The 19,448-nt window shown below is 40.3% G+C and overlaps 1 protein-coding gene and 1 pseudogene across 1 annotated transcript; one reads left to right on the forward strand and one right to left on the reverse strand.

Annotated features, from left to right (window-relative positions):
• The first annotated feature begins 1,292 nt into the window (after nt 1-1,292).
• On the forward strand, nt 1,293-1,411 carry LOC145405713 (5S ribosomal RNA; annotated as a pseudogene).
• Nucleotides 1,412-10,476: 9,065 nt separating this feature from the next.
• On the reverse strand, nt 10,477-19,426 carry LOC145405454 (RING finger protein 141-like). Its single transcript, XM_080276799.1, has 6 exons — nt 18,947-19,426; nt 17,080-17,232; nt 16,758-16,929; nt 16,018-16,096; nt 15,439-15,766; nt 10,477-10,728 (listed from the first exon to the last, which is right to left on the reverse strand). The coding sequence occupies exons 2-6, from the start codon at nt 17,229-17,231 to the stop codon at nt 10,572-10,574; spliced, it is 888 nt and encodes a 295-aa protein (XP_080132925.1). The 5' UTR covers nt 17,232; nt 18,947-19,426; the 3' UTR covers nt 10,477-10,571.
• Nucleotides 19,427-19,448: the final 22 nt, after the last annotated feature.

The raw sequence follows: 19,448 nt of genomic DNA on the forward strand, positions 1-19,448 counted from the left end.
TATCATGAGATAAACGTTCGTTAGATAAAAACTATATAAAACCAAGGCTCATAGAATTTCATAGAACCACGACTGACCCACTTCCATCTGGTAAGACCTAAGACCTTACCCCACCGTCCCCACGTCTCCTCACTCACTTGAGGGAACTGGACCACCCACAACTTGAACGACTGGGCTTGGTCAGGCCTTAGTGGACGTGGGAATGTCTCCTTGGTTACAATACTCCGCTCAAACTCGGTGATTAAGAGATTTAATCATCCCCGAGCTAGGCAACTATATGGTCACATACAGACCACCTGTTGATGTCCATATGCCAATTTTATGTGTAACACCTTTCCATGTTTCAGTCCAACACAAAATACAGTACTAATAAAAAATGCTCCGACATAGCTCCCCATATCACCAAACAAACCCACCTCAAGTAATTCTCTCCCATCACTGTAAGCCTGCCCTCCACACCATAACACATGTCATGCAGTTCTTGTATCCATCAATCATCCAATCTTATGTTGCCCCATGAGAAGCGTAAGAGCCCGGGGCTTGGCAAATTGATCCTGACATTTGAGATGAGAGTGACCAGCCTCACTCATCCCTGAGTGGCATTATGTGAGCAATAAACCCCAAGTACCCCTTGGACATAAAGCTACACAGGCTCAATCTGACTGGGACACCTTAATTACCCACTAAATCACCAGGTACCATAATTTGGTTATATGGTTACCACCCAGCATAGTAAATGGTTTCCTGGTGTACAGGAAACCATTTGGCTTGTCACTCAGTGTAGAGTCACCCATGAGCAGAAGGAAGCCGAAAGAATGAAGGAAAGAAAGACAGAAGAGGGAGTGCAAAGTCACCCATTGGCAGAAAGAAGAATGAATGAAGGAAGGACAGAAGAGGAAGGAAGAGAGGAATGGGCGGACACACAAAGCAGCACTACATTGAATGAGTGGATGGTAGGTACCCCCACCTACCACCATTTAATATTGACAAATATTTAATGTACCTTCAACAAATATATCCGAGTGTGCAAGAGTCCAGTTGTCTACAGTCCATTGGGTTCACATCCAGATTAGCCTTGGGCCATGACAGCAAGAGCATGGTTATTTTTTGGTTGTTATCACTATCATCACCATGAATTCTTTCTCCCACAAAAGGATGAGTTGATGTACGGGACAATAAGCAAGGGAAGAGAACACACACAGGAGTACTAGATAGATGTGGCACCATTCAAGACTTCACAAAAATCATACACCATGTGAGGCTTCAGTTGTGACGCATTTTGTAAGTAATAATCCTTGTGCCATGCCACGTTGAGTACACCGCTTCCCGTCCGATAAGCGAAGTTAAGCAACGTTGGGTCTGGTTAGTACTTGGATGGGTGACCGCCTGGGAACACCAGATGCTGTTGGCATAACTCCCTACGTGTCAAGTGGGGTTGGTGGAGGATTAGTGCCCCTCCCTGTAAAACAATTAACTCTAAGCCCTTGACCACCCCGTTTGGGATACATGGCGTCTGGGAATGGATGGATGGATGGATGGAGTTTCTGTAAAGTACCATATAGGGTTATAAGAGGGTGAAACATCTTTCATTTGGTAATCTTCACAAACCTCAAAGGAAGCACCACATGGAAACTCATTTGAGTAAACTACCTAGGGCATGAAAATTCTCAGTGTGACTGACTGGCCAGGTCAGTCCTAGAGATGCTCCTGCATCTAAAAACATGATAGAGGGGAACCCAATCAACAGCAGGCCCAATGAAACTGGGCCACACACATATTCATTCACCATCTCACTGGCATAACCTTCCTCACAATTTTCTTTGTATGACAAATAAAACTTCAGTACAAAAAGGGTTAATGTGTGTATTGTAAGTACAGCAGAATACTAAAGTACAGTTCAAAGTCTGGACTATGAATGCATTATATACAAAACAAAGTCACCAAAGCATTAAATTCTCTCATCCATATATATATATATATATATATATATATATATATAATAAATATATATATATATATATATATATATATATATATATATATATAAAGATCAGTAATGACAAACATCATCTATATATTCTATATATTCATTTCACAAATATAAGGCTATACTGTAATATCAAAACAAAACAATATTACCCCTTTCTCCATGAGGACATCTTTTCGCCTTTGATGTGTCAGCCCTAAATGATTTTACCCAACTCATGGAAGATTTTTTCAAACTGTTAAGGTTAGACACTGCTTTCATTAGTACATTCACTGCTTAATGTACTTCCTGAGCTGAAGTGTCATCTAAGTGCACCACAATTAAAATAAAAATGACATCCCAAAGTGAAGGGAAAAGAAAAAAAAAAATCTTGCTATACAAGACTGAAGCTGTGGTCTGGACAATTCCACCATTCTGGCCTGGATCCAACAGTATTGTCAAGGCTTTGAAGGGGGACGGGGGAATAACTATAGTATATTGCATTCAAGTGATTGTATATTCACAAAGGAAGGTTGTGAGAGTAACTACTACAATAGTTTCTCTCAGGCCTGTATACTACATGCTAATGCACTGATTCACCAATTACTTATGATCAATTCTCTCTTGTATCTGGGGTTGATTTCAACAGGACACAGAAAATGAATAATCTTCCAATAACTCCTTATCTATCAGTAAAAACATATCTTGGCTAATGCAGATGTCATTCTATACTATGCAAGGACGCCTTTGGTGAAGTCTGCCTGGAATCTTGTGAGTGGGTTGGAAATATCAACCATTCTTTTCAGTGTCTCCTCTAACCTACTAAACCAGAACAACTGAGAGGGAAATTATTAAACAATAGTTTGTGAATGTGAATCTTGGCCCAGTGTTTGTATATTAGCAAGATAAGGTTGCTAGAGCAAACACTAGCTTTTCTGAGATGTATATAAAAACTAGCTTCTCTGAGCTGTATACATAAGTATACTACAAGCCCAGTATGTTGTGGCACCAAGCCAGAGTGAAAGAATTCCCAATCTCTGATGACCTTTTCACTAGCCTCTTCAGTCCAATGACATATTCTACTGTATAATTGCTATCACCAGAGCTATCCACCTACTACCAGGCTGCTTTAATCCCAAAAGGAATGGTCACAAACAAACTGCTTCCAAATCACCATGTCCTCTGCCTTTTCACTCCCACATTATTTTATATAACTTAGGACAGACTTGTATCAGTGGGGGGAGCAAATAACAATATTAACCCATGGATTATGCAATTACCTTTTCTATCCCACCCCATGCTGTGCAAAAAATGAAGATTATTTTTTTTTTTAACTTGAAGATAAACATCTGGGGCATCATCTGGTTAAAAAAAAATAATAATAATAAAAACCTCTCTCCATGTTTGCATAGCACAATGCGTAAGTTTGCATAGGGGTGGAGTAGTTAGTGGTGATGGACGGCCACTGGAAGGTTAGCACAGCCTGAGCTGTGCCTTGCAATGCGATGCCACCCAGCCTGAGCTATGGCTCGCAATCCATGGGTTAATCAATTCAGTTCCATAAGCCTCCTTCAAGCTGGATAAAAATGTCTGGAGGTGGCATGAATATTACACAACAGATGTCAATGGATTCAAGGGGTAAACCCAAGCAAAGTGGAAGACGCCTGCAGGTAGCCTATGGGAACTAAAGCCTATAATTTCTTTAGCTTAGGAGGCTTTCCCTAGCACCTCTTCTGTAAAATCTATTTCTGCACATGGCAAAATACTGTTGGAAGGAATAATGAAGAACCAGCACCAAGCCATAATATGACTATATGGCACTAAATATGGCAAACTAATTTAATCTTGTACAGTACTATGTTTATGCAATCTACAGGGTGGCCCATGTATGATTCTCCTCTTCCACTCTGCCAGGAACTTGTGTGTGTTGTGAGGATGGCTCAGACAGCATTATCAGTGCCTGTCCTGCATCATTTATTCATTTCTTACTCTCAATGCCATGGCCACACCAACAGACTGAACCATCCCAGCAACACATTAGGTACCTTCAGCTACATTTATAGTGGAGCACTATTTAACGAGTCACCCTATGTGTTAAAATTACAGCAACATATAATGCAATACTGCAACAGTTGGGGGGTAATACAGAAAATGAACTGCAGAAGAAGAGGACCTACAGCACCTCCTAAGCTGCAAAGAATACCAATCTATGACTGATGTGGCTGCCATCGCTGTACCATGCCATTGTGCTTCAGGGTCAATGCTTTGAAAGCTAATATGATGACATGTAACAGCAGCCTGGGTCCCCACAGGAGGGTAAGGAGAAAAACATGTCCACCAGTCAATAATATTCAGGGCAGTATTCTAGGTGGCAATGGAGGTTTCACAACATCTCTTCTCTAGGAATTTATTCTGTATATTACACCTTAACACAGTCTTGTACATTACTGTATATAATTTTACTTAAGACACAGCTTGCATCAGTAACAAACAAGGTTATACTGTGAAAATAATGTAAAGAATATACAGTATAACTAGGGAAGTGATGTTATGAAATCTCCTAAGCCATTGAGAACTGTCATATAATACATTCATGGCATACAGGGGCCAAAGGCTGGGCTACTGCAGTCCAGAACATTTAGAGGCAGGTGATTTTATGCATATGAGAGATGTGGGTGTGAGCTGGGAGCAAGGCAGTGAAATGGCTGGTGACAGGGCAACATGGAGGCGACTTGTTTGTGGCCACCCCTTACAGGATTAAGGTGTCTGGCAGAGAGATATAGACAGATTTTATGCACGCTATATCATCAATCTAACTGGCACCTTTCAACCACAAAACCACCAGATACTTCAGACATCTACCAGTCACTTCTCAATACAGGGTATCCCAGGAGGAAAAGGCATAGATTTGAGAAATGACAGCTGAGGGAATTCAAAGGGGACAAAAAGGTATGTTAACAAAGGTGCAAAGCTCAAACATTACAGAGCTCAAGTTACTGAGGATCTTATAAGCGAATAATGCAGATCATTTTCACCCATGATACCGTCAGTAACTCTCACCCTGTAACCATTCTTACTTGAAATCAAGTTGACGCAGCACAATTTACTTAGAATTCCATTATCTCTTATTTCCTAAATTTAAACCATTTAACACCTAGTGGGTTAAGGCACCCCGACTGAATGGAGCCTATAAGAGTTTTCATCTATGGGGTGGTTTGGGTTTCTTGGTTACAAAATGTCATTCAAAGGTAAGCAAGGCTGGTCACAGCTAACTTAAATATAGGGACTGATTAGCCTAGCCCCAAGCCCCTGCACTCCTGTTTACATGGGTCACAATGGGACTGGATGTTGATGCTGATGCTGTTTCATGCCCTTTCCTCCCAGAACACTCTGTACAGCTATATGATAAATGCTACAGCACAAGTCCTGAAACTCCAGTGAAACAAGATATCACCAGTATGGATAATCAAGGGGTGACCAGTATTTACAAATCAGGGGCAGGATTTGCAAACGTACATATGATCCTTTCATAACTGCAATTTGTTTTTACGAGAGAAAATGAGTGTAGCATCATTCCACATCGCTTGTCCTTTCTGCATGTGCAAATCTTAGTTAAGAGAGAAGGAAATTATATACATTATGGTGGCAAATCAACTGTAATTACATCTGAGAATCCCACCTCAGAATTATACACTATCAAATCTCCTCTCATGCATACAACTAACCACTATGCAAAATTATTTGTTCTGTGGTTTGTACAAGCACACATACTAAAGCTAACACTAGTCTAAATGGTATTGTATATGTTCCCATCATTGTATACAACTATATCTTCAACACACGATAATAATGATTAAAATGTGATTGCATGACACATACGCTTCCCCCTTTATAAATGTACATGTGTGAACGAGTGAGAGAGAGACTTAGTCTGGGAGTGCAAAAATTGGGTCCTTTCTGGCTGATGAGTTATAGCAGGGTAGTGGGATTGTAGTAGCTCCTTCTCCTCACATCCCCCCCACCTGATGCCATTTCCCTACTCTTCCCATCGTAACTTGTCAGTCAGAAATGACCCTGTTTTGTGTGCCAGGGCTATGCCAGTGTCTGTTTCTTTTATCCACACCTGTACACTAAACCTTATCAATGAAAAATGACCATCTGCTAATCTCATTGTCTTCCAAGTTATATATTATTTAACTACAAAATTCATTAGGCGAGGTGTTCACCATCCACTCACTTGATGTAGCGCTGCTCTCGGGTGCCTGCCTTTTCCTCTCTTCTTTCATTCCTTTCTCCTCTCTCTTCCTTCTGTCTGTGGGTAACTGTACACTGAGAGACAAGTCAAACTCTTTTCTGTACACCAGGAAACCATTTGCCATGCTGGATGGTAACCATATAACCAAATTATGGTGCCTGGTGGTTTAGTGGGTAATTAAGGTGCTCCAATCGGATTGAGCCAGTGCAGGTTTATATCCAAGGGATAGTTGAGGTCAACTCTGGAACTGCTTCCCTCTCCATCTGTCTGTATTTCCTGCTTCCTATGATCTCCAGTCTTTCAAATGCAGTGTGTCCAGGCATCTCAAAATGAACAAATCTTGGACTTGACTCTCTTTTGTATTGTTTTTGTTTTTTCTTGGAAGGAACGTTTTGCAGGCTCCTGGCCTTTGGTTCCTTCTTCCTTGCATTAAAAAAAAAAAAACTTGGATATAAACCTACACACGCTCAATCCGACTGGAGCGCCTTCATTACCCACTATACCAACAGAGACTAATTGTCAAAGACAGAAAAGCAGGAGAGACAACAAGACTTTACATAGCAATACAGTAATAAAAAAAAATCCATCTAATGACACAGAATAAAATGTACATGTTCTGTTACAACTCAGGAAACCACGAGATTTTGTGATGGTGGTGGTGGAAGGTCATTTACCATATCAAACATCATATAAGGGAATTCAAAATATTGTATAAAATGGTGAATATTTTACAGTAAGCTTGTAATAATAAAGTAAATCACTACACCATAAGCCAAAATATGTGTATAAACAACACAGCAAACAATCATACATCAATCCTCCTTTCATCAGCGGTACAAATAAACTCACCATGACAAGAACATGATTAAAAATGTATATCGTGATGAAGTATCTCTGGGACTTGCTGGTAAACTAAAGTCTTGCATGAACTGATACACATAAACTCCCTACGTATCTGTCTGGTCGTTGCTACTCCTCACCCCGCCCTACGGTGGGAAAGGAGGTCCCAATGATGATGATGATGATGATGATGATGATGATGATGATGATGGTGACGTACCTGTGAAACCTTGGTAGACTTATTATACTGTGTTCTGAGGTTAAAATCCCTGTTTCATATACCTATACCACGTTCATTAGAAGGCAGCATACTTCAAAATAATCATTATCTTAATACTAACTCTTGAGAAGGTTTAAAAGTACTTACTGCTGCAATCACGTGCTTCAGGAGATGCTAGTTTCATAGTTCACAACTCCTACAGTTTATCACTCTTCAATAAATTCACTCTTTAAAGCTGTTGTTTTGTTGTGGGCCCTGGGTCACACAATCATAACCCAACAGGCTGCAACATCCACCCACATCAGCTGGTGTGTCTATAAATGATAACCATACTATTTTTAATATAATCTGGCCTAAAATTCTCTCTCCACCCTGAATGCTGCGATGTAACAACAGATTAATATCAGAATATGATGCAAGTCACAATGATGTGCTATGGTAAGGATAAATAGTTGGGGAACCTATTCTGCCAATGGGTTATGTGAAATGAGCACCAAAAGGATGAAAATTTGGGCCAAGTTAGAGTAAAATCAGTAAAGGTTTTCTTGAAGTACTTGTCTGTGCTGGCATGATGTATATTCTGTCATGTGTGGTATTCTTACAGGAGAAACAATGTGCAAGGTCTATGGGTGTCCTACTGTGTCTGGTTTTAGAATGAGCAAAATACCACAGCATTTTACTCTCAAACACTATTTGTAACACAACTTGCTATCATTCAACTGCTATTTATATAGTTTTAATTCTGACAATTTAAAATGACTTGATTCATCTACAACTCATTAATAGCAGCCTGAAAGTGTTAATACTGTGGTTTTCCCAGTGCTACATACAGCATCACTTGGGCAGTAACAGCACAGTCATCAATATTTACAGTCATTTCATAAGAAGAAAAAAAAAAATGTATACTGTAGTAACAGAATTGGTGAGAAAGTTCAAATAACTGGGTACAGTGATAGAAAAAAGAGGAAAATGTACAAAAGAAATGGAGAGTAGTGACACAAGGCAGGAAGGTAGCTGGAGCTATGAAGGCCTTGATAAGAAAAAAGGCTTGAGTATTCCAGCTGTGTGAGGCTTACATAACAGAGTGTTAGTGCCAACTTTAATATATGGATTTGTGACCGGTGTGGAATGAAAATGAAAAGTCAAGAGTGAGAGCAGTGGAGATGGAACTGCTGAGGAATGTATGTGGAGTATCGAGACTGGATAGGATATGTAATAATGTGATGCATGAAAGATGCGAAGTGAGGTATTCTGTGGACACCAGAATCAAAGAGAGTGTAATAATATGGTATGGCCATGCGGAGAGAATGGATAACAATAGAGTGGTGAAAAAGGTATGTCTGAGTGAATCTGAAGGAGGGGGGAGGCGAGGTAGGCCAAGGAGAAGGTGAAGTGATATGGTGGATGAGTGTGTGAGGAAGTGAGGTATGGGAGTTGGTGAGGCTGGGGAACTAGCCTCACAGTTAATATTCTCTGTCAGGTGTCCACAATCCATAATTCAACAACTGAGATATTCACCATAAAATATAATATAATGACTCCTCTGTACAGTAGTTGCAAATGCAGTATACACTTCAAGCATCCAGAAGCAATCATATAAACAAAAATGCCCTCAGGTTATTGTCATGGAATGTTATAACTGTATGTACAGTGGAGCCCCGCCATTAGTGGCATCATCGTTCGGCAGAGGAGGGTGGAGTGCCAGAGGTGGTAGGGTGCAGTAGCCTCATCACCTGCCTCAGAAATTACACCCCCACCCCTTCCACTAAGCACCTCACTCCAGCCTTCCAAGTGAGTTTCCTAGCCTATTATGTACTTTGTATTAATACTAGTTTTTTTTCAGGTGTGATCAGTAAATTTTCATCCATTCATCATCCAATCCTATGTTGCCCCATGAGAAGTGTAGAAGCCTGGGGCTAGGCAAGTTGGTCCTGACATTTAAGATGAGAGTGACCAACCTTACTCATCCCTGAGTAGCATTATGTGAGCAATAAACTCCAACTACCCCTTGGATATAAACCTGCACTGGTTCAATCCAATTAGAGCACCTTAATTACCCACTAAACCATCAGGTGCCATAATTTGGTTATATAGTTACCATCCAGCATAATAAATGGTTTCCTGGTGTACAGGAAACCATTTGGTTTGTTACTCAATGTTGTCACCCAAAGGCAGAAGGAAGTGGAAAGAATGAAGGAGAGAGAGATGGACGAGGAAGTAAGGACGAGAGGAAAGGGCAAACACCCAAAGCAGCTCTACATCACATGAATGGATGGTGAACACCCCCACCTACCACTCATTTTACATTGCATAAATGGGTTTTAGGGGGATTTGGCATGGGACCTGGAACCAATTAGCCTATATCCCAGAGGATCAATGCCCCAACTTAAGTGGTTTCATTGTTCGTGGTACTTTTCACAGAACCAATTAGGTGCAAAATGCGGGGCTCCACTGTAATGCCATGACAAAGAAGGGGGTGAAAAAACTTACTCGTGAAGTCATTGCATGTAATAGGCAAACTTCTATCCCCATTTGTTCAGAAAGTTCTAGTTACCCAATACAATAATATACTAGAAGAGCCGAGATACTGTAACAATAATATATCACATCAAATAATACCAGCCCCAAACAGCTCATCATTTATCCTCCTCCTAAACCTTCCTGATATTTCTCCTATCCTTCTCCCATTCACTCTGATGATGTATATTTCAATTTGTTCTACCACTCTTCACATTGTCTTATTTACACTTAGGAAAGACCTCTAGCACTGAAAGGGCTAATGAAGGCTATATCTACCCCTTGTTGTTTGAAGACTCCATGTGGCTGAATAAAATTATGTGATGATACAAAGAAAACAATAAGGGTAGGCAAATGCAGTGATGCTGTTAAACTGAGAAATTTAGTGTATTTCATTTCTGCTACCACCAAACATTTCTATTAAGCCTGAGAGAGACTTTTCAAACTGAAGGGACTAGTTGCTAAGGGCAGCCCCTTAGTACTAAAGAGGTGCAATCAGTCCACATTAACTTGACAGCATCTTTGTCACTTCATCCTCGCTACTACCAGAGTTTTATTTAAGCCAATTCCATCACAGTGAGAGGGTTACAATATGTCTCTATTAATTCAGAATACTGTCACACTAGACAATTTTAATTAATTAGATAAAACTCCTTTACTGCAGTGTTAAATTACATGGTGTTGAGTGAATGATGAATCCCCTTAACCATGACCAATGGATCACATATTTCTGCAGGGCAAAGAGAGATCCTTGGAAGAGACCACTACAAGTCTCACCAGAAATCTGTCTTATCACCAGCCAGTCCAATGAGAGCCTTGCGTATTTCCTGGTTGACCTGGTAGTTGTCCGGGTGTTCAGATATTACCCATGTGTCATCAGTGCTGCTTAGAGACTCTCGGCACACAGGGCAGGTCTTGTCCTTAAAGTTCCTGCAATGGAGACACAGAGTTATTGTTTTGAAAGGTTTATTAAGGACAGTACATAACAGCACAGTTTGGAAACTCTCAATCAAAATTACATCACTACTAATATTCTGATATACAGTACAAAATACCACATGCAAGATCCATATTCACGGTATTTTCTACCTCACTGTATTCCTGAATCAGGATACACTTCATCACATCACTGTTATGCACGAAGCATAAGTAGCCTCCTCTAGATAACAAAATGTTTTTTCATATTTAAAAAATTATGTTTACATCTATATATGCAGTATGTATCAGCATTTTACAAATCTGAAAGTCACTGAATGAAATAAGAATTAGTCTCTGTGCATGTCAAACAATGACATCAATGCATAATGTTACCCATCTCCTGAAAACTTCAACATTTCCTAACACCAACTTGTCTGACTTTTCACTGACATCTTCATCAGAATCTACAATATGGCTGTTCCTACTGTAATGTCTGGGTGTTTGTATGCCTATTAACTACACTGTCTACCTTACTGTTAAAGGGATGATAAATTACAGTACTTACTAATTTCAATATTCTTTCCTCTTCCTTCTGTCTTTGGGTGACTCTAGACTTAGTGACAAGCCAAATGGTTTCCAGTACATCAGGCAACCATTTATTATGCTGGGTGGTAACCATATAACCAAATTATGACACCTGGTGGTTTATTGGGCAATTAAGGCAGCCTAATCGGATTAAGCCGGTGTAGGGTTATATCCAAGGGATGGTTGGGGCTTATTGCCCGCGTATTGCCACCCAGGGATAAGTGAGACTGGTCACTTTTATCTTAAATGTCAGGACCAAACTGCCCAGCCCTGGGCTCCTACGTTCCTCATGGGACAACACTGGATTAGATGATGATGATGATGATGATGATGATGATGATGATGACTAATTTCAATGTTGAAAACTTAAATACTGTATTCCCTCTTAGTTTACCATGGGGATCAGTTATATAAGTGCCAAGTAACTGATACTGTGTTGACTTCTTGCTTCTTTCTGGCATCCCCATACAGTTCGTGCTCTTGGCAAGGCTGAAAAGATGATGGGACATATTCCACATGACTCTGGAAATTTCTTAATACCTCTACTTCAGTGCTTTATTCTACACAATACACCTAAATATCCTCCTGTACGATGATGATACAAACTCTGCTGATACTAAAACTATACAAACAACACACAAAAGAGTGTAAGATGTAATAAGTGAAACATATAACTTAGGAAGAGGTGCAATGAAGCCTCCTATACTATCCAGATAATAACCCAACATCTGTAGTGATCCAGTGTGCAGTGAACTACCAGCGCTGTCCTAACTGCTCAATATATCCAGCCAGCCACACAACTGAAATATGGGATGTATGACAGTATCTTAAATATTCAAGAAGGCAAATAATTGTACTTGGTCTGTATTAGAAAAATCATACTGGTACTCATTTTATCAATGGTCAGATACAGACAGTCCTTTCCTAAATACAGTATATATTTCCCCCACTTACGAATGGGTTATGTTCCGAGAAACTGCTTATAAGTCGAAAATGAATTTAATAACACCTAACCAACTGAACATCATAGCCTAGCCAAGCCTACCAAGCCTTTTAACTAAGCTTAGAACACTTACATTAGCCTACAGTTGGGCAAAACCATTTACAAACAGCCCATTTTATAATAAAGTATTATACATCTCATGTAATTACATGTAATTTATTGAATATTTTACTGAAAGTACAAATTCACAAGTGCGAAGTTTTGTAAGTCGACCATTCGTAAGTGGGGATGACCTGTACATAAGTTAGAGATGACTATATCATATAGTATTAATAAAAAAAAAAAAAAAAAAAAGGATAGGGCACAGACATGTGATCTGTTGTTGTTGTCATGACCCCAGGCTCATTTAAACATGAACCCAGAGGCCTGTAGCTTGAAGATGCCCTTCTGCAGTCCTCCAGCCTCCATTCAGGAGATAAGGAAGGAGCCAAGAGATATTTGCAACAACCAGGAAGCAAAGCTGTCCAGTTATACCAGTGCCACCACATAAAGGAGTCCCTTCCCAGGACATGAAATATTTATGAAATTAATATTGTGAGATTTACTAGAAACACATATATCCCATTGTGATTCAACTGAATGATTTACAATAATCAGAAGAGAAGATATAAAGCAAAACATCAGCAGACATAATACAAGGCTCAGCTGAATACAAAATTAGCCATGTTTCACACACACTTTGCCACATTATGGAAGATGAACACGACAACAAACCTGTGTGAGTCAAACTGAATCCTTTGGCTCTCTCAACCTTTGGTACTGATCCAAGATTATAGGAAACAACTTGACTGATATCAAAATAATTACTTACCTGAAGGAGTAAATCACTTAACTGTAGTTTACATGTAAAGGCAACCAAAGCATGATTTTTCTACCCTAATGAAGATCCCTCATCTTTTTCAGCTCAGCTGATGGCCAAGTGTAGTCATATAGGAGGGCTGATCCGACTAGCAAACAAGGAAATTCATCTCTACCTTGTAACTAATGCTCAGTCAATTTCATACAGCCACGATTTCATGCTGTATTCAGGCTGAAGGAGTGACCCAGTTACCTCCAATAAAAACATACTGACTATAGTGATGATCTTACTATTCAGATGCTTGAAAACACTGTACTGTACTCAAAATGATTGGATCTTGAATTTGGCTCTCTATTGTATTTTGTTTTTCTCTTGGAGGGAACTGTAACTGTGGGCTCATGGCCTTTGGTTCCTTCTTCCTCGCATTTAAAAAAAAAAAAAAAAAAAAAAAAAGTCAACTGCATAAAAACAACACAGACTATTCATGCACACCATGATGCTTCATCATCATTCTGACCCATTTTCATACCTGAAGATAGGGTTAAGTGGATCCAAAAACAAGAGAAAACAGAATTAACAGCATGCCTGGTGAAATGGACCTCACAATGATTCATACAACAACAAACTCACAGCATCCTGGCTCCATCTCATAACTTATCACCATCATTATACTCTTCCTATCTGACGACTTCCTCCCGAGAACCCTATACACAGAGGATGGCTATGACAGACCTGCCTCCTGGCTACTTTATCCTTACATACTTCTCTCATTCTCTTAACCAACCTTAACCATTTGCATATATTTTGTTGCTGTGATTTTTCTTTATGGCTGCACTTGCAACATACTTGCTAGATAACCATTCTATTTCCTAATATATCTATCTATATATGTGGAAAAGGTTGGGGCAGGCCTTTGTTCAACAGTGGACTAGTTATGGCTGATGATGATGATATTATATATATATATATATATATATATATAATCATTCATTCATTCTTCATCTAATCTAGCATTGTCCTATGAGGAGCATAGGAGCCCGGAGCTAGACAAGTTGGTCCAGACATTTAAGATGAGTGACCACTCTCACTCATCACTAAGTAGCATTACATGAGCAATAAATCCCAACCACCCACTGGATATAAACCTGCACCAGCTCATCCGATTGGAGTACCTTACTTGCCCACTAAACCACCAGGCACCATAATTTGGTTATATGATTACCACCCGGTATAGTAAATGATTTCCTGGTATACAGGAAACCATTTGGCTTGTCACTCAGTGTAGTGTCACCCGAACACAGACGGAAGATGAAAGAATGAAGGAAAGAGAGACAGAAGTGAAAGGATGGAAAGAAGGAAGGAAGAGAGGAAAGGACAGACAACCAAGAGCAGCACTACAATGAGTGAGTGGATGGTGAGCACTCCCACCAACCACTATACATGTATATTTATATGTACTGTACAGTATATATATTTGGGGGGGGGGGGGATGCCAAACCCTTGTCATGTGCTTCCCCATACATACTTCAACCAACTAAGGCAACCTTCAGTCATTTCCATAACTCATCAACTTCTAAATTTCACTTTCTCACACGCTCTTGAATAATGATGATAAGCTATACTAACCACAGGCTAGCTAATCAAAATAAAATACTCAAAAAATGGTAAGGTAATTACAATAAGACAAATGCAGTACTGACTGAACATTTCTATCAAGCAAAAAATATTATTATCCAAATTATCAACGATACTCCACAGCATCAAAAGTACAGAACCAACCACATTTCAGGTCTACCTCTTCAGTCATGTGGGGTGAAGACATATTATTAGTGCAATAAGTCCTTGTTATATACCACCATTCTTGGAGTTCTATTAAACTAACAGTATGTATTACAAAAAAATTGGTCTATTAGTGTTCCTAGTTGTTGTTGTGACCCAAGGCTCATCTGGATGTGAACCAGGAGAACTGCAAGCAGGAGTTGACCTTTAGCAGTCCACCACTGCTCTTTCAGGGGACAGGAAGGGAGCCAATAGACATTCATATAATCATACAGCAGAGCTGCCAGATTGTCAGTGCCATCACAAAAATGTATCCTTCTCCAGCACCTGATGTTCACTTGTATCTAAAAAGTTAATCTCCCAATTCTCTTTGTTGTATAAAGCAGGAGATGTAAAGAAAAAGTTATGATATTTAGGAACACATCCCTGACAAAGAATGGTTGTACTGAAGTTGCTTCCACCCGACATGATAAAGCCAGTGCATCCACCTCCCCACGTGAATGTGTTGAGTCATGCAAGCGTGAAGCCATGCAAACACACTGCCGCCGCTGCTTACACTGGGTACATGAGAGTGGCATGGCTCGGGGAGGAGGATGAAGAAGTGCACTCGTAGTCGTGAGGTCTAGTGTATTCCCACCATTGCTCGATGCAGGGGAGGCAGTAGGCATGAGCACAGGGCAGGATGACATCTGGCCGGCGCTCCAGGCAGATCACACACTCCTCCAGGCTGGTGCCCCCCTCACCTGTCCCAGGGCTCTCCGCACTCTTCCCAGCCTGGCAGCTGGCTCCTGAGGAAGCCCCGGAGACATCTTGCATCCCACCCAGCACCATGGAGGCAGCCATGGTTGGGGGAACTGCCACACCGTGTGTCTCAGGTCTGATGTCTGGTAAAATACACCATAACTTTTATGTTTAATAAAAGCATTACTGGGACTGATTAAAGTACAATGACTGCTGGCTGCTCAAGCTATTACTATCTTCAAAGGGATGATGCAGCAAGAAAAGGATGTCCAGTACTTAAATGATTATTACATACATTCAGCTGACCTCGCATGCCACATATGAACAGCTAATATAAGGTAATGGTAACCAAAAGATCAGAATTTTCCTCTGAAGAGTAAGCATATCATACTACCTGAAACCTCAGCACCAAATATCCCATCAATGTTCCCCAGCGTCCCACCTGTGCACTCATATGTTATTCTTCGGAACACCTGGTGGGAAGGGAGACGCAGAGGTAAAAACCATCATCCATTTGGGATTTTATCAAAAAGATTAATATACTACAAATATCTCATGGTCAAGTTTTCATTAAATGTTTCTCTTGCTTTTTCAGGAACTAATCTTCCTTCTTTCTTGAACACACTATCACTTAACTTTCTTCATATTACTAATGTATGCATGAAGGAGTATAACATGGCACAAAATTGCACCCCTGATTCCTAAGCAATTAATGAACAGTGAAGAGTAGAACTAAGAACTACCATTGCTGCAGAGTCTGCAAAACTGAATCTGACAGTAAGGAGTTTGAAATTGTAGCATCCAGGTGCCATTTAGTAATTATGATATAGTAACAGATGTAGTAGTGACAACCCCAGGATCAGCTGGATGTGCACCCAGTGAACTGGAGGCTAAAGCTGCCCTTTTTCTGCTGTCCAACATCCTACTTTTGTGGGATATAGAGAAGGACGAGGGTCATTTGTAAGGCCAGGTAATGATGTTCCCTGGGACCCTGGCCATAATGGTGCCAATGCAAGGAGTAGGCTATTTTCTCTCCATGACCATGCCAAAACAGTGATGTATTAAACAGAAATATGAGAGGGAAGTGTACTTTAAATCCCAAGCAACTACTGTAATGAGTTCTGACACACAGACCTGTAAGAACTGCCTGATGTTGAGAAGGCGACAAGACTGAACCTTGTTGGTGGTGGTGCTGTGTTTGACACAGGCAATACGAACAGTGGCCTTCCAGAATATAGTAGAGTCTGTGCCCTTCTTCACAGCAAACACTAACACTTGACCATCATCATCCTTGTATTCACGACATCTGAAAGTGATTTACATATTAACTGAAGTTTCATTTCCATCATCATCCGGACCTCCTTTCATTTCCAACAAGAATAACAATACCGTATGGATGGTGTCACAGTATTTTTGACACCAGGGGATGATCAATGTCCATACTTTTCATACTCACATGTTGTTGAGCTGTGTTATGTAGCTGAGGAACTGATCGTAGGTGAGTGTGGTGGTGGTGGCGATGTCGTAGTCAGCCCCAGCATGTCTCATGAGCTGGGTGTGAAGGGATTCCAGGTTCTCACGCAGGGGATTGCTGCTGCCCTGACCCATCCTGTATGGTGGAAGAAAATGTAGCCACCCTTGAAAGCTGAGCAGTAAAACACAAGTAACAAATCCTAAATAGCTACATTATCATATTTCCTACTCACTGTTACTACATCTGGGATGTGTTAGTAAATATCTTGCAGTATCTTCTTCTTTATAACTGGTACTATACATTGTAGGGATCAGATGATTAATTTTATAAAAAGCAACTGAGTTTAAATGAAACTGTTTTAACACCTATCCTGACTCCCAGCATCATGAATTTGGGACTAACACAGGTGATACTGTATGTGCATGCATGTCAAGTTTGAGGTGAAAGTGACTGTGATTGTTGCGCATGCACAGTGTGATGACACAAGTGAGAGAGACAAAGACAGATTTTGGGATGAGCTGGATGAAACAGTGGGAGAAATGCCCAGGAACTATAAAGTGACTGTAATGGGCGATATGAATGGAAAAGGAGGCACTGATCCTGAGGATGACATAATGGGTTGTAATGGAGTGCCAGGAGAAAATGATAATGGGAAGCAACTGAAGGATATGTGTCAGGAAAGGAGGTCGTGCATCTGCAACTCGTATTTCACACACAAAGATGCACAAATATACATGGTACAGAGGGAACGGGGATCATGCTGAAAGGAGCCTGATTGATCATGCGCTTGTAGAAAGGTCAATGCTGGGAATGGTTGTTGGTACGAGGGCTGTGAGAGGACAATGCGGAAGTCTGTCAGACATTATGATTGTGGTATGCAGGATCAAGCTGAGAGGAGTGAGGTGGACCAGGACGGAGAGGAGCAGTCAGGGAGAAAGACTGGAAGTCGAGAAGCTGAGGATCAAAGAAATGGCAGATGAATACAGGACCAAAGTAGGAGAGGAATTAGAATCACTGAACTGGAATGAAATGGATCTGGAGAGCCAATGGAATGCCTATAGGGATTGCTCAGTTAGGAATGGTGGAGTAACAACAAAGAAGAAAGGTATGGCATAGTGGGATGAAGAGGTTGAGGAGCAGTGGAGGAAAAGAGGAATAAGTTGCTAGAGTAGTAACAGGGCAGGGGTTCAACTGAAATAAGAAATGAATACTGTATATTGAGAGCAAGAAGCACGTAAAGAGTCTAGTGAAGAGAAAAACAAGCACTTCACTCTGCTCTCTCCACTACACTTAATCATCTCTGCATACACCACATCAACCTAAGCTGCTCTTCCATTTTTCAGCAGTTTCATAGCGTTCTTCAGCTACACAAGTGTCACGTTTTCTATCACTGCGTTCCTTCTCCGCACACCTCCAAAACCATTCATATATACAGTGGCTCTGCTCTCTCTGTTCCCATTCATTAAGCTTTCAAATATTCTTTTCATCTGGTCCTTATGTCATCCCCATGGGTTAATAATCTACCACTTACATCCTTCACACTTTCACATTTCTTTCTGCTGTCACTTTTATATTTCTGCACCTCTTTCCAGAATAACTTCCTATTTTCAGATTAATTTGCATTCATTTTTCTTCCTAGATCATCATTTACCTCCTCCTTTTTCCTCTTCACTAGTCTCTTTCCGTGCTTCTTGTTCTCAATATATTCAGTTCTTATTTCAATTGAGCCCCTGTCCTCTAATGACTCTAGTCACTTCTTCCTTGTTTCCTCCTCTGCTCTCTTAACCCCTTCATCCCCACTGGTATGCAGCAAAAGAGCAATACCTGTACAAAAACCAAAAGTACCAACCTGTAGTTTAAAAAGAGTGGAATGGAAACTGAGAATATGGTATGGGAGTTTTTGGCAATTATGCTGTGGACTCCTGTTTCATATTCTTTGCTGGGCCTGGTTGTTTTGGTTCACATCTTGTTCAACACAATTTTCAAGGATTAATATGCTGTCTTCTGTTACATGGGTGTTTTTGCAAAGAGGTAGAGTCTTGTGCTACTGAAAGATTAATGGTTAACAGGTTCTTTTTCAACATACAAAGTTATGCAATGGTTTTTCTTATTCCAGTCTAAACTTGTAAAGAAAAAAAATCTGTGCTTTTTCCTTGATACAGTACACAATGATGTGTGATATTCAGCTCCATTTCAGTCGAATATGATGAGGGAATTTCTGTTCTTCTTTTTGCAGTCTACAATTATCTGACAAAAATCTATCCTTTTTCCTGTATAAAATGATATGGGTAACTCTACACTATAGTTTGTCTCTGCTAAACACTGCGATGGCACAGAAAGTATCACACTGT

Source organism: Coenobita brevimanus, chromosome 67 (genome assembly GCF_032717465.1).
Source record: "Coenobita brevimanus isolate Jiangsu-jjx chromosome 67, ASM3271746v2, whole genome shotgun sequence".
Taxonomy (NCBI): domain Eukaryota; kingdom Metazoa; phylum Arthropoda; class Malacostraca; order Decapoda; family Coenobitidae; genus Coenobita; species Coenobita brevimanus.